This window comes from Phaenicophaeus curvirostris, chromosome 5, assembly GCF_032191515.1.
Source record: "Phaenicophaeus curvirostris isolate KB17595 chromosome 5, BPBGC_Pcur_1.0, whole genome shotgun sequence".
Lineage (NCBI taxonomy): Eukaryota > Metazoa > Chordata > Aves > Cuculiformes > Cuculidae > Phaenicophaeus > Phaenicophaeus curvirostris.
Window position 1 is genome coordinate 17,609,693 of NC_091396.1, and position 15,396 is coordinate 17,625,088.

Genomic DNA, 15,396 nt, shown 5'->3' on the forward strand with positions numbered 1-15,396 from the left:
TGGGCCACTTTCCATCAGTTTAGGAGAGGCCCCTTGAGTGTGCACGATATTGCCAGTGCAGCCCCCTGTATTTCAGCACAGTCACCCTGTTTTGCAATCAACACCCTGTTTTGCTCTCCCACAGCTGGGTCCCCCTTCACGTGAGGGGAGACAAAACTGCACCAGCTACAGTTGCCAGCGAGCAACCTTTTTGCCTTCTCCAAGCACTGTTCTGGATGTGTCCCCAGCCTGCCTGCAGGCCCCCCTCTCAGAGGCTGGAAAAACACATGCTGTTGAAGCCTGGTTCACGAAGCATACTGGTGTTAAGGTTAACTGGTTGTAAAACTGCAGTGGTTCATCACGTTATGCACACTATGAGAAATGTTTATTAAATTGATTTCTGTTTCATTTCTTTAAAAAAAAAAACCAAAAAAGGCAGAAAGAAGTTAAACACACTGATTTGTGGCATGCTCCACAGTATGACAAAATCTCAAGCATTCAGTTAAGCTGACAGCAGCTCTGTTTGACCTTTCAATGTGGTCTTTGAAATTAGACCTGGAGAGTTGACTCCCCTGTTCCCCAACAGCCTCTCCCCTCCCTCCCATCTCGGCTTACAGCCATTTTCTCAGCTGTCACTGGCTCCAGGAGGATGCTTCCCTGGAGAGGTTTGTATTTTCAGTCCACAATTTCATCCTTTGTTTTTTGGGGATGCAGAGTGGAGCAGGATGGAGCACACTACACACAGAAATGCACACGCACAAAGGAGAGTGTCTGAGGGGTCCTTCCTAGTGTCTTCTCCTTCACCTCAGCTAGCTTTGGAACCGACCAACTGGCAGAAGAGCCCTGTCACTTTTGGATCCTGAGTGCTTGCAACAGGAAGAGTCCCCTCAGCCTTTCACAGCTCCCTCTCTGGTTTAACATAGGCCTAGCTTCACAGGAGGCCAGACTAGGGGAACACCTGAGTGGGTTGTTTTTAATGTGAGGGTTTCTCAGCTACTTCATTGTTCTTAAGCGTGACAATTCCTCTCTGTCGCTCTTCTCCCAAAGCTGATGACTCCTGCTACAGCTGATGACCGTGCCATCCAACGTGAGGACTCTCAGACAGTAACTCTAAAGAAAGCAATACCCTCTCCTTGCATAACTCCTCCTGCCCCCGCCCACAACCTTCCCAGTCCCTGGCTGCTTCCCTCCTACAGCACCTTTCCTGCAGCAGCTGCAGGGACAGGAGATGGTCTGCAGAGCTGCTGCTGGAGCTCCCCACAGTGACAAGCCACCTCCAAAATGAGCCAGAGAGTAAATGGTAGCCCATGTGGGACATGGTCAGAACAAACATTTAGCTCTTCTTCCTCCCACAGCTGTCAGACTTCTTCTCCAAGCACCACTTTCTCCCAATAGGTCCTGCATGGGGAAACCCAGACCCCTAAAGCCACTATGTCCAAGGACACATCTGAACTCCATTGAGACCTAATCCATCTTCAAACAGAGCTCCAGCTACTTACACAGCATCAACTGAATACTGAACAATATAAAAAAAAAAGTATAAGAAAATAAAACAGAATTGAAATGCTTAATGGCATATTTATACACATTTATCAACAGTCAACAAAAAAGGCAGCAAGTTACACATCCATTCTGTATGCTAACAATCCCGATGCACATATATGTAAACACACATGCTTGGTTGATGCATATACATATAGCCACATAACAGAGTAGATGACCTGAAGGAGCTACGCTGGGGAGCAGGGTAAGGGGTTGCCTACTGGAAAACCTCGTTTCATTCTCAATGTGCACAATGTGGACATTCAGGGCAGTGTTGCTTTAAGGCTGTTTCTAAGGCTGAATCTTTTCTTCTCCAACCCCTCAATCTGAAGTTCTGTTGAAGCACTTCCTCCTCTTACCCAGCACAACTTGATATATATTTATATATATATATTTACCTATATACTTTTTAAAGGCCCTATATACTAAAAGGCAGGAGGAAAAAAGCGGGGAGTGAAAGAGGTGAAAAGGGTCCAAATGGATCAATTTGCCCCAGTGCAGGAATTTCTTATCTCGTGGTGGCAAAGGCCACAGCAGCCATGTGCAGTGGACAAGGTATGAGTTTAAAACAATCACAGGTCTCCCTCCCTATCTAATCTGGAGCTCTTCACTGCAACAAAGGGGGAGAGCAAAATACGTGAAGAAACAGAATTATTCCTGAAGTGGGGAAGGTGATCACTAGGTTCAACTCCTCCCCCTACCTGCTTCAAAGGGGTAAAAAGCTGAGATACACTATCATTTCCAGCTCAAGTACCCATACAGCTAAGGAAAAGGCTTTGCTTAAAAATATATATCTATAGAACTATACATATAGATCAATCTTTTTAGAGATACTCTGATTTTATCACATAGCTCCTGGGTCACTCTTCCCCTCTATGTACACGGTAACTGAGTGGCATACAACAACAGAAGCCACATACACCAAACTGGCAATCAAAGCTTATTAGGTCACAAGAAAGTGTTTCAACCCATGTGATCTAAAATCCTGAATTCCCTTGCTCTGATAAGCTGATCTCCTGCCATTGATGTAACTGGAAGCTGAAGGTCTTAAAAATGAACTTTTTTTTTCCCCCAAAAAAAATCAGATTGTGACACTTTCCCAGCAATGTTACAGTGTGTGACAATATGCTATAAGTCAGGAAAATTTCATTAAACAAGACTGTGATGCAAAGATGAAATTTTAAACATGTATGCATATGGCTGGGAACCCCCCAGCATCATCCTGCAATACATAAATGCAGGATTTCTAAGGTTAAGGACATTTTATTTTTTTTAAGAAGTGTTCAAAGAGTCTATGATTCTTTTTTGCAAAATCATTTGTATGCAAGCATTAGCTTAACAGTGGAAACTTATTAGTACAGAAGTAAACTCTCCCCAAACCATATCTCTATAAAGAAACACTGAAAGAGGTTTAAAAAGTGACTTAATTTTCAGTTTGCTATACTGACAAACTGGGACTAAAATTCACTCCCAGCCACTGATGCTTTAATGTAACAAATCAATGGAAATGAGCCACTTTAGGAAGTTACAGTCCCAAGAAAGAAACCACAAAACCAAAAAGCCAAAACTCTTCAAAGAGTAAGAAAGAAAAATTAACCATGACTTCCGTTAAGGATTGATCTACTGATACAAACAGGTCAGAGAGGAAAACCATGCCAGTGTTTCCCTGGGACACATTGCACCCAGGTGACTAGGGCTGTTTACTCTCCTCCCTCCCCAGTTTTGGACAGTCAGCCAGGCTTCCCTATGGAAAGCTTGGAAACATCAGGGAGTTGGGTTGACGGTAGGAAAAAATATGAGTACAAATGAATAAAAATGCTAAATCCTGCTTCAGCATCCAACTATGTCTATTAAAAAAAAAAAAAAAGCCTGTGTTGAAAAAGAGAGCAAGAAACAAGGCAAAGTTTTCTGATAACAGGCTCTAGCCTTCTCCTCTGTACATCTTCCACCATTATTTCTGAGTTACAAGGGGTGGGGAAGGGGGAGGAAGGGCTCCATCTCCTGCTACAGCAGCTTTCCCCATCACACAAAACTGATGTGTAACTAACTCAGCCACAAGGGTACAGGAAAGTTTTATTTGTTAAAAAAAAGTACTTCAAAATAAAAATGATAAGTACTGTATGGTAATATTGGAAGTATTTATATACATAGTTTTCTTTGTCTTTTGTTGAAATGTCTCCTGGTCACTTGGTGGCACTTGGGGTCCCCTCTAGAGCCATCCACCCTGCTCCTCCCTTCCCCTTCCCAGCTCTCACGGCTCAGTAGACAGAGCTGTTCCTTATGCCACAGCACAGCACCATGCTCAGGATCATTTCAAAGATCTGTGGGGAGACACAAAGCCACCAGTGACATACTCTCCTGCATGATTCATGAGCTCCCCCCAAGTCCTGAGGTTTCCTGCTTCATGTAAACACTCTCACACCAGAGATAAGGGCAGAGATGCTAAGTTTTTGCTGCTATTTTCACTAGGAGTTGGTCAGTCTGAGACAGGATATTCTCCCCTCTCTTTCTGACAGCAGCAGTGGTGCACTGCAAGCCTCCTGGCTACTAGCTATGCAGCACATGCTTTGACATCCCTGTGGTGCTACCACTCAGCCTTTACGCAGGCACTGTATTACCAGCCCATGCCACCCACAACTTACTGGGGAGCAAATCCACCACGGCAAAGAAAGCAAACCCCTTCCCACTGCAGAACCATGTGACAAAACACAGTGGCCTGAGAAACAAGTGATTTTGGAGGCAGCGAGGGGACTTGAAGTGTTCTGCCCTTTTGGGTAGGGTTGCAGGTGCTCCTGCTCTCCTGTGCTCACCAGGTGCCTGCCCTATCATTCCTAACCCCAGGGTGATGACAAAGCCCTTGGTCTCGCCACACACCAGAGCAGTAGGGTTTCAGAGAGCTGGAGCTGCACACTCAGCCACAGGAGCATCTGGAGGAGAGGGATGGATCCAGCCCAGCTGGAACAGGATCAGGGCACCTCAAGGAAGCTTTTTCCCACACCACAACAGCAGGGCACTGTGCAGTCACACTTACCATGATCACAGCAACCACAATGGCAGCGATACCGATCAGGTACAGTTTCCCGGAGAACAGCTCGTCAATTTTTTTGTGGCAGTTTGAGAACTGAAGCAGAGAAGCACACCAGTCAGACAGCCTGCTTTTCTCTCACCTGCCTTCAGCACCCAGAAAGGCAGGCCTGCTTTTCCCCAGTCCTGCTCATGTTCCTGGGTCCTGGCTCTAAGACTTCCCACCAGGCTTTACCCCTCCATGCTTGCCAGCGCCCTCCAGCAGGAATAGCAGAGGAATGGCCTCCAAGAGCCTCCCACATCCACCTATGCCACCTCCAAATAAACAAAATCTCTACCCTTCACTTCATTCCCAATAAATCCCCAAATTTCCCTAGCAGACAAGTTCCCTCACAGATCTCCACTGAGTGAAGAGGAGCCATGCCTACCTCTAGAAAGCTTTTCAGGATGTTGTCCTTCTTTGGGCAGAGGTCATTAGACCAGAGGGGAGTTAAAGCTGCTCCTACATTATCAGGACCACAGCAGTCCAGCTACACAGAGAGAGAGAGGAAAAAAAACCACAATAAAAAACAGCATTAGCAGACAGCAAACACTCATGCAGTGCTCTCCCCACTGTTAAACACCCTTGAAGACATCCAAGACTGAGGAGGGTTCTTAGAGGGGGAAATAAAGGAGGAGAAACAACTCTCCAAATGAATTTCTTCTTTCCATGCAATGCAGCTGCTCCTACAGTAGTCCCAAACAGGTCTGGAATTGGTATCCTGGAGGAGAGTGAACCCAACTGTCTCCAGATACTGTTTCCTGCTGAGCAGATGAAGTATCGTGATTAGTTCCTCAGGGCAACATTTTTCTTCCATTGAATTTTACTTAATTGGGGGTGCTGAGGTAAATGAAAAGCAACTGAACTACAGCTCAGACCAGACTTCCCAGCACAGCGTGAAGGACAGAATAATGAAGAGGGTGCAGCTTTGTTTCTTGACATGCAAGATCAAACTCGACGGGCTAAGACCTGCATGTAGCATCATCTGCTTTAGACTCTGCTCTTCCTTTTCATTTTCCTGACCCTCACTTTTGAGTCTCCTTCCTTGCACATTCTCATTTCCTCTGGCTGCAATAAACTCCTATGGAGAGGAGACTTTTACATAGGGCTTGGAAAGTATGCAGCAAAATCTCTGCGCTGAGAATCCATTTGATCTAGTTTGGTCCTATGCATCAAAAAATGCAGTGTTGCCTCCATTCCCTGCCTGAGGACTTGTAGTTCAACTTACTTCCTCTGCCTCGCTGGGGAGGATCAGTCTATGCACAGTAACAGTCACGCCTCACCACTTACCCACCGACAAACTGCATGCAGAAGTTACCGGGTGTAATTTGCAGCACGCAGGATCCTAACAATCAGCAGCTGCTTTGGCCACCTGCACATAGCCTAAGCAGAGGGTGCAGCAAAACCATCTTACCGTTTCATGAAAGGTCTTCACGACGGTTCTCCCGTTGTTTGCCTCTGATTCTGCCAGGAGGGCTTGTTGAAATGCTTGATCATAGAACTGCTTCACATCTTTGGCAATCTAGGAAGGACAGAGGAAAAATTCCCTTTCAGACAGAGCAGAAGGAGGAAACCCATCCAGCGGATATGCCTGAAGAGGATGGGTTCCCTCTGATGGTACTCACAGATAGGTAAGCAGTTTTTAAATTATTTGCACAGGTGAGTAAAAAAAAGGCCTGTCTTTCACAGGGCTCAAGTCCTCTCAGCCATAGCTTGTTAAGAGCAGCAAGTTTCAAGAACCTCATCCACCAGCCAGAAGGTTCCAACCAACACTATCAAAGCGCTCTGTGAGCTCTCTCTAGCAGCCAAAAGCAGCCAAGCCCCGGGGGTGAACTGCAAAAGCTGAGATAGCCTCCCACCTGCCTGGCTTTGCTGTTGTGCTCAGGGATGCAAAACCAGCTTGTTCTGAACCACCTAACACATGGAGACAAAGCAAGCAGGCAATACGTTTCCCGCTGAGGCTGCAGAGGCAGGAGATACCGCGGAAGTCAAGAGAAGGTGGGTGTGCAAGGCTGTCTGTAGGTATGGGCACTGTGGCTTACTGTCTGGCTCAGAAGGAATAGCAGGAATTTGGGACTGATCGTACACTAAAGCCTAGACAGGTGGCTCATTTGGGTCAGGAAGCTTGGGTGCTTTCAAATGGACGTCAAACTTTGACAGGCTCCCTACCTGGAGTTCGGCACCCCAGTCCTGTAAACAGTTATATAAGAAGTGTCACCTGCACTCTAGCCCCAGTCTGGTAAACTGCAGCCACCCAGAGGGGCTTGCTCCACAATGCAAAATAACTCCTTGCTTTCAGGGAAACTGGCCTTGTGGCTTCTCCTCTAACACCCTCCAATAATATGGGAGACAGATGAAAGGAGGACATGCAAGAGAAGCAAAAGAAAAACAGAATACAAGCAAATACAAAAGGGAAAACAATTCCTAGAACATCCGCTCTTGGCAGAGCAGGCTGGATTAGCACAGAAAAAAAAAGAAACTGTAGCAAGCAGGAGAGTGATTTCAATCAATTTTCCCAGCATTCTTCCATCATTGCTCAAGAAAAGTTTGCTTTGGAGGACGATATTCTCCAATCAAACCATTTGATTCTGGTACAAGGGAAAAAATAAAATAATAATCCTACTTCTGGCCTCCCCTTTCTGTATCTAAATCATCTCCAAGAAGGCAATCTGAGGGAGCGACTTCCTTCAGCTTTGTGGAAGAGCATCTTGTGCCCACGTGATAGGAGATGACTTCCAAGGGACTGCAAACTCAGGTAGAATAGAGTCCCTGGTCACAGCAGCTCTGAGTGGCTGGGTTCATTCAGTGCTTCCCTCCCAGCACATCACTCCCAAGACGCCCCTGACTGAGGTGGGGAAAACCTAGCCACCTGCCTTGTCAGCAGGGACTTTCAAACTGCCCATTCGCCACCAAGGCTGCAAAAGCAGCTGAGGCCAACAGGCTGCCACCATTCATTTTAAACTACAAAATTAATTTTAAGTGGCTGAGGTCATTACTCTTGTATTGGCAAATCCTAAACTTAATGCTTTACACTCTGATGACCAAGTGGCATGGAGAGCAACAGCCATGGTGTCTCTCCTTACTCAGGCTTTACTTTTTTTGGTGTCTGTTTAGTTGCACATCTTGGACTCTTCAGGATTCACAAACCAACATCTGCAGGAGGCACAGCCCCTCTGCAAAGGTTTAATTAGCTCGCCAAAGTTGCTAGGAAACAGCACCCTGCCTGCATAATAATACATTTAGCCACGGAAGAGTTTATTCCAGTGAAGTCATGCTCTCCCCAGTGAATGACTACAAGGGTGTTCCCATTCACAGCTGAGCTGGTCATCTGTGGCCTACATGCATGTGAAAGCTGAGCAGGCTACCACCTGCTTATGCAACCAGCTTACGTCCCTCAGGAACACAATTCCTGCTCTGCCAGAGAGTCTAACCTTGGCTTTGAGCACAAACAGTCCCCTCCTCTCCTCCAAGCCCTCAATGGCTGAGTGATCAGCCCCAGCTTGCTGCAGCATGGCCATAGTTCCAATGCATTGATAGTTTTCCTCTTTGAGATCAAATTCCAGATGTGTGCAAGCACATATAATTGTAGAGAAGGGAAGGTGAGCAGCAAGTGAAGGTGAAAAGCTGCAGTTTTCAGTTCTGCCCTTTATCTAATCCCCTCCACCCAGAGAATCTTATCTGAGCAGTCCCTAGCAGTTGCCTAGGACAGGCACGTGACTTGTAGCCCTTATGCATGCACAGCATATTGATCAGCAGCAAGCTCACTCCTGGCAGATGAACGGCCCGAAGCGGGTTACATCATACTGGCAAAGAGCAGGAAGCATCAAGCAATCCCATTAATGCAGACATAGGCTCGCCATGTATGGCACTCTCTTTGGGGCCATGTGGCTGGCCTTGCTCTTTGCTCTTTTGGCACCTAGGATGTGCAGGTGGCTTTCCTTCACGACTTCATATATGAATCAGCTCACACTGTGACTGACGGTGTGGCAGCAAAAGGAGATGCAAGGAAGACAGGGTTATTTTCATTCCAGTCATTGCACTATATACCGTAAAGGGTAGCTGCTACTATCACGTGTTCACATTTAAAGTTCATCAACCAGGACAATAGGAGTTAGGTGAACTGCCCAGGTCACACAGCTAATCCAAGCCCCAGCGATTCATCCTGGGATCAGCTCACAAGCTGAACAGCTCAGGTTGGGATCTGCTGCAGTTCTGACCCAGCCTAACAGTCCCACCAAAAAGCAGCTTTCGGAGTTGTCTTACTTGGTCTTTGTTGACAAATCCCCAAATTCCAGCTGCAACTTCACAGGCAAACAGGATCACCAAGCAAGTGAAGAACTGCAAAGACAAATCAAGAGAAGGACACTTAATGTATCTGGCTACAAGAAAAAGCAGCAGTTAGGTGGGCAGAAGTGTGGAGTGGCACTTCTACCAACAGAGGAGATCAAAGCAAAGTGCCACTTGACTTCAAACCATTTTATCTCTCATACATGTGCTTAGCCCAAACACATTTTCCTATAACCCATTGGATGCCAGCCCACATCCAGACTTCCCACCGGGATGGCTGAGTGGGTCTCAGCACAGCCTGTCCCATACAGGGAACAGCAGGGATGAGGGTGACCTGTGCGCCACAAGACACATTGCTCTTCATGCCTTGCATCCTCTTTACCACACAGACAAGCTTCTTGTTCTGCCACAGATGCTCTTAGGATGGGATTTGGCAGTGCAGGGTTAAAAGCACATTTCAGCTGCTGAGGAGCCGCGGGGCGTCAGGGTGTGATTTATGGCTAGTTCTCTTGGCATCCAAAGCCCTGCAAGGCTACCGCAGTTTTTTGCATAAACACTAACACTGATGTTTTCCCACAGTCCCACCCTGTTTGTGCAATCCCAGCCCTCCTCCCTGCCATTTCCCCAAAGCCTCCCTCCATCTTTTTATTCAGATACCAGGAACACATAGTGACAGTCGGTCTGTTAGACTGGGAGAGGGAAGCCGTAATGCTTCATACATCAGAATCAAGTGACAAGGCACAGACAGGCACATTCACTTCCCACAGCCAGCATTACCTCCATGACAACATCATCCATAGTGACTTCTTCCTGGGAAAAGTCCCAGACTGGGAGAGTTGCCATAGAAGTAAAGAAGCAAAAGAGGTAAATGCAGTTAAAGGAAGATAAAATCACAGCATGGAGTTGGGCAATAGGCCCTGGATCATGGGCAGTTTGTTCCAGACAGATTCAGGACGTTCTCTTCAACAACAGAGGATACAGGAGTCTCCAGAATAATGCTATGACCTGGCCCTTGTGAGCAAGAGCAAAGGGTTATCAGCAAAATGGAAACAGGACTATTGACCCGACAGCAGGAAAGGATTTCCAACATCCTTGTCCAGTTCCTGAACAACCAACTCCTATTTAAACACCTATCTATTCCTGATTCTCCAGGAACATCTTTGGGAGACTGGGTTCCACATCCCCCCAAGAAACTGCATCACCCTGAACTGTGGGTGTGATGCCAGTGTAACTCTCTGGTTAAGCACTAGGGCTCACTCTTGCAGGGGTTACCCTCCAGTGAAGGATGTCCTGTTTCTCTCGGTTTTGGAGGTACAACTTCTTGCAGACTCAGTTCCGCAAGCTGCCTGCAAAACACCAGAGATTCAGCTTGACGCTATGGGCACATGGCAGCGTTCCCGGCCAGGCAGTCAGATGTGCCCTTCCCAGACAGTTAAGTCCACTCCATGCTGAGTGGCTCCCCCTTCCCTTCCTTTACTCTTGCCACTCAGCTTCCATGCCATCTTCAGCACAGGATTTTTCAAACATGGAGCCTCCTGGTACTTTCTCCTTTTGCAATAAGCCTATAGGCACTCCACCAGCTGGTTGCACAAGAGGGGAATGCAACTGCTTCCCTCCAACACCCTAAAGAAGCTGCCTGGAACTGTCTTTGAAGCATGATGGAAGCCTTGGCCAGTGGAAAGCATCATCATGAGGTATCTCCAGCCTTTTCTTAGCAACTCAAGGTGTGAGCGATCATGGGCAGCACATAGCAATTACAGATGCTAATTTCAGTCGAAGCAGATGGCTTCCCGTCAGGCCTCAGGTATGTTGTACCATCTGCCCTTCTAATCCTCTTTCCAACTTCAGAAGAGAGCGAGGGGTAATTCAGATTCTGTAATCACTTGTGTTAACTAAAAAAATAAAAATAATCCAAAGCTGCCAGATCTTGCTACAACAACCCCTGTCAGATTTGTGCATGGGCTCCTCCTATTCACAGCAGCAGTGATAATACTTGCGAACACCTACAGCAGCTCTCATCTGCCAATGTTCACAAGTGCTTTATAAAAGCTGGTGAGAAGCACCTCCTTCTTATTGGGAAACAAAAGGAACTAGAGGTGAAGCTATCGGCAAGAGCGAGGGAAAGGAGCTCCATTTCCCTCTGTCCCAGTTGAATCCACACCATGGGTCACTACATCACCAAGAATCTTCCGGCCCAATGAAGCCAAGTGCTGGAAAGTCCTTCCAGTTTTATTTTAAATTCCTTTTTTTTTTAAATGTTTTATCCCTTCCTTTTTTTTTACTTTTGCATTGAATTTAAAGTTGAACCAGATGCGAGAACTTGCTTTAAATAAAAGGGTCTCCATTACCCCCAAGGCAAAGGCTTTTGGTGTGGCTACAGTTTATACAATTAAGCTCATCCTGTGCCAGGAATCCTAAGCTGCTGCCTCACATCAAGGATGTCTTCAGCACTTCAGTAATGGATTTTCCAGGATGTACCTAGACATCCTTACTAAGATATTATGGGAAATCTTTGCTGTTTCCTTGTCCAAACAGATAAAAATAGTAGATGATTCCTTAAAAGAACTGGAAGCACCACAGGCAGCCTTGAAACTGAATGAAAGAGAAAGCTGTAGGGGACAGCAGGTGAGAAAAAGTTTAACGTGTGCCTGGTAAGACAGTCAGACCACAGTGGGGAAAAAAAAAACATGGGAATGTTCCACTTATAACAGAGAAAATTAATCTCCAAGAATCCTAATATTCACACCTCTTCTCCTGTGCTGTTGGCTTCAGCTTCTGTCCTGCAGCCAGGCACAAGCAGGAGCTTGCACTGTGCCTGCCAGCTTAACTGGAGCTCTAGCATGTCAGGCAGAGATGTCCTCAGCCAAACAGTGCTGTTTTGCTCCTTGCAGAGGTCATCTAGTTCCCACCAACGTGCTCATACATTCTCCCATCCCCGTTTGTTGCAAAAGACTCCAGCAAGGGAGGCACAACTATGTGCTGCCCACAGGGACATGACAAGGACATCACGGTGACAAGTGGCATCCAAAGCTTTGTGCCTCTTACCGTTCCCAGAAGGCACTGAGACTCCTGAATAGCACCATAGCATCCCAGGAACCCCACGAACATCATGACAGCTCCAACTGCAATCAGGATGTAGATTCCTACAAGGGAGAGTGAGAGGCAAACATGTTACTGCAGAGCTTTGTACAGCAGCATCGTTCTAGTGCCTGGTCAGACACGTTTGTTCCCTAGGGCAGCTAATTAGCCGTGTGCAGAATTAAGGCCTAGGAGATATGAGCAGAAGTAGTGACACGCATAGCAGAACAACGCAACACACATGAGTCAGATCTCTAAGTATTTGAACATGCTAACACCGAAACTTAGCAACCATATTACCCTCTAAATCAGAAGAAAAGCAAAGAGCAGTAATAGGTGGAGGATGTAGCAGCCAACACAAAGGCTTTCCAGCATCCTCAAAGCTGCAGTACAGGAGTTCCCACAGCATACACATTGTTTTAAATATTTAAGAAGAGAGATGAAAATCATTAGCATATCTTAAAACGAATGGTAAGTCATATAGTTTATTTGTATTAAACATTACACAAATATTTATCCAGCTAACATTTTAAAGACAGACAAGCCACAAAAATAAGGAAGAAGCACTGCTTAAACACCTAATCTAATATAATCTGGCTTTTGTTTGTTACAGGTTCTTTACAGAGAGGAAGATTTTTTTTTTACTTCAATTTAAATTTGCATGGTCAACTTACTCCATAAACTAGTTCAAAGCTTGGAAAGTAAGCACTGAGGGGGTAGGAGGGGGCTCAGAAAACAGAGAAATTAAAAGTTTATTCATCCAGGAAACCAGAGGTTAGCTTAGCTTGGAGGTCAGGTATGCTGCTGCTGGTGATCACCACGGTCTCACCAACCATGAGATTGGCCAGACCATGGTGATTACAAAGCCAAATATTACAAGCTCAGTTATATTTGTTTCCTTTCCTGAAAGCACAGCTTTCTCCTGATGTATCCCATATATTTAGTGCACCTTTTTGTTAATATTCTCAAGTACTGTGGTCTGTAAGTGAATCCTACTTTCCATCCAAAAGCAAACTGACACATGCAAAAAAATAATCAGAGAAATAACTACAAACGAGGCAAGACTGCGGTCACCATTTTTAACTGACACCAAAGTGTGTGTGTGGGGTAAATCAGGATGAGAATAAACGTACATGGGACATCCCAGAGGCAGCAGCAATAGAGTGCATCTTCCTAGTGCTTGGGAGACATCCCTTCAATTAAATGTTCTCTTTTTGCTAAAAGTCAAAATGTTTTTATAGTTATTTATCAGTCTTTCAACTCCCCTTTAAGAGCAGCACTGAAGTATAAACAGAGCTCAAGATTACAACTGCTTGTACATGCCTGTTGCATTTAATTTTTTTCCTTACCTTTTTATCTTTTAAACAATATTTTGATAATTGAAGTGCTAGGTCTAAGGGCACTGAGAGAAGAGCTAAGCCAGTACCAACTTGTTTAGAGCCCCACCCTTATGGATACACAAAACTTGGGAAAGGTTCAACTTTGCCTCCTTCGTCTCTTAAAACAAAAGTCACCAGCACCCAAACCACGCAAGCACCAAAAAAAGGGCCAACTAGGCAAGAGGCGGCATGGGAAACACCGCCCAGCAGTCCTGGCCCAGGGACCCTCCGGACAGCATTTCTCACCAGCAGAATGCTTGCACAATGCTTCCCGCTATATTTAGATGCCGCAGGAGGGAGGAAGCCAGCTGCAGGGGAAGCGCCGGCACAATGGAGCACACTGACCCTGCAGGAAGCCCCTCTTCACAAAACCTGACGGGCTTTGCAACTGGTGACACCAACATCCTTGCAGCAACACCGCCTGCAGGAGGAGGGAAAAAGCACGATTTGTACCTCCTGATACATATCAACAGGCAATTGGGTTGCTGAAGCTCCACAAGAGGGAATGGGACACCTCCTTGCTTGAAGGTGTGAAGAAAGGGGAAAAGCAAGGAAAAGAAACTCTCCAGGAGTTTCTTGGAAAGGACAGGAGAGTTTATTGGAAAGGACAGCCCAGCAGCTGAAGTTTTGTGGGCTTGCCTGAAGTAGAATCACGTGATTTTATCTTAGTGGCTGGAGATGATGTGGGGTGGAGGGACCAGTGGTGGCAGCCAGGCAGAGAGCAAGAATGGTGAGCAGCGGGCTGGGGGAACATGGGGAAGAAAGGTCCCAAAGAGTCTGGGGGTGATGGGAAGGCATGAACTCATCCTATAAAATGAAGGCTGCCTGCTGGATGCCTGCCAAACTCTGAAGAGATTAATGGAGATTTTCAGACACTACATAACTGTTGTTTCAAGAAGAACAACATATGAATAGCAGTCTCTCAAAAAAAGGGTCTGCTTCTTGTCATCTGCTAATGCCCAAGAACCATCCCTCACTGCTCCAGCTTAGTACTAGTGATGATGCTGATTTAGCTTTTCAACCCAAACTGCATCATGTTTTTCCATCATACAGCCTCGGGTGGCTCCACTAGAGAGTCTGCATCACAGATCCCTCTGGGAAAAGCAACTTTGCTCATCCTGGAGCGCAGCAGCTTCTGACTTCTCCTCCCATTAGGTCAGGAGAGAGAAGACAAAGCTGGGCTGGAGGCAAGTATTTCAACATCGGAGAAGTTACCATGCTAACCAACCTGGCAGATGGGTAACAACCAGTTGCAGTACATCTGGAGACCAAGCAGCACAATGCTACAGGGACCTCAATGACCAGGTCACTCCCATAGATGGAGAGATTTTATTCTCAAATTCTTCAAAACAAATACTGAAGGCAACTTCCCGGCTGAACAAATATAGCCAGGAGTTCAAAAAACCACAGAGCAACCCACCTAGGAATGGACCTCAAAAGATCACCTGGTCAAACTCTTTATGAGAGAGGGAACCTAGATAAGACTATCTAGCACCCTGTGCAGTTACATCTTGAAAACATCAAGTGATGGGGACCCAACCACGACCCTGGGGAGGCTGTTCCACTGAATGATTGTTCTCACTGTTTAAAATGTCTTTCTTAAATTGATATCATCGGGAAAACTTTAAGACCCACTGGTGACTAGGAAAGTTTCATTCTGTAAACCAGGAGAGAAAAGCACAGTGAGAATGTAAACCAGGAGAGAAAAGCACAGTGAGAATGTCAACTGATGGAGGAAACTAAGAGGGAACAGAGACATTTGCCGTTTTATAGAAGTCTTTTGGAGGCCTCTGTACTTTTTATTTGCTGGGATTTGTGCAGCTTCAAAAAAACCAAACCCAAACCTGATCCACCGAACTCTCAACCCAGACAAGCTGTGGAGGTCTTGGACTGACAAGTGAGATCCTCGTTTCCTGCTTCTCTCCCCACCCATGCTTCACCAACGCCTCACCTGAGCCAGCACTGCCATCAAGCAAGCAAACAGCAAGAAGTAAAGGAGGGAAGGGAAGAAGACATGCATCACACGTGGCTTCCTGACTGGAGCCCAGCAGATGCAACTGTTGGGGT

At 46.1% G+C, this 15,396-nt stretch overlaps 1 protein-coding gene across 1 annotated transcript in view; it reads right to left on the reverse strand.

Moving 5' to 3' along the window:
* Positions 1–397: 397 nt before the first annotated feature.
* The window catches only part of CD81 (CD81 molecule), a 420,468-nt gene continuing 405,469 nt past the window's right edge, over positions 398–15,396 (reverse strand). Inside the window, exons 4-9 of the mRNA XM_069857875.1 lie at positions 11,918–12,015; positions 8,849–8,923; positions 6,000–6,107; positions 4,974–5,075; positions 4,553–4,642; positions 398–3,842 (exon numbers count right to left, since the gene is read on the reverse strand). Coding sequence (XP_069713976.1) covers positions 3,780–3,842; positions 4,553–4,642; positions 4,974–5,075; positions 6,000–6,107; positions 8,849–8,923; positions 11,918–12,015 — 536 coding nt within the window. The 3' untranslated portion in view covers positions 398–3,779. The remainder of the gene's footprint in view (positions 3,843–4,552; positions 4,643–4,973; positions 5,076–5,999; positions 6,108–8,848; positions 8,924–11,917; positions 12,016–15,396) is intronic.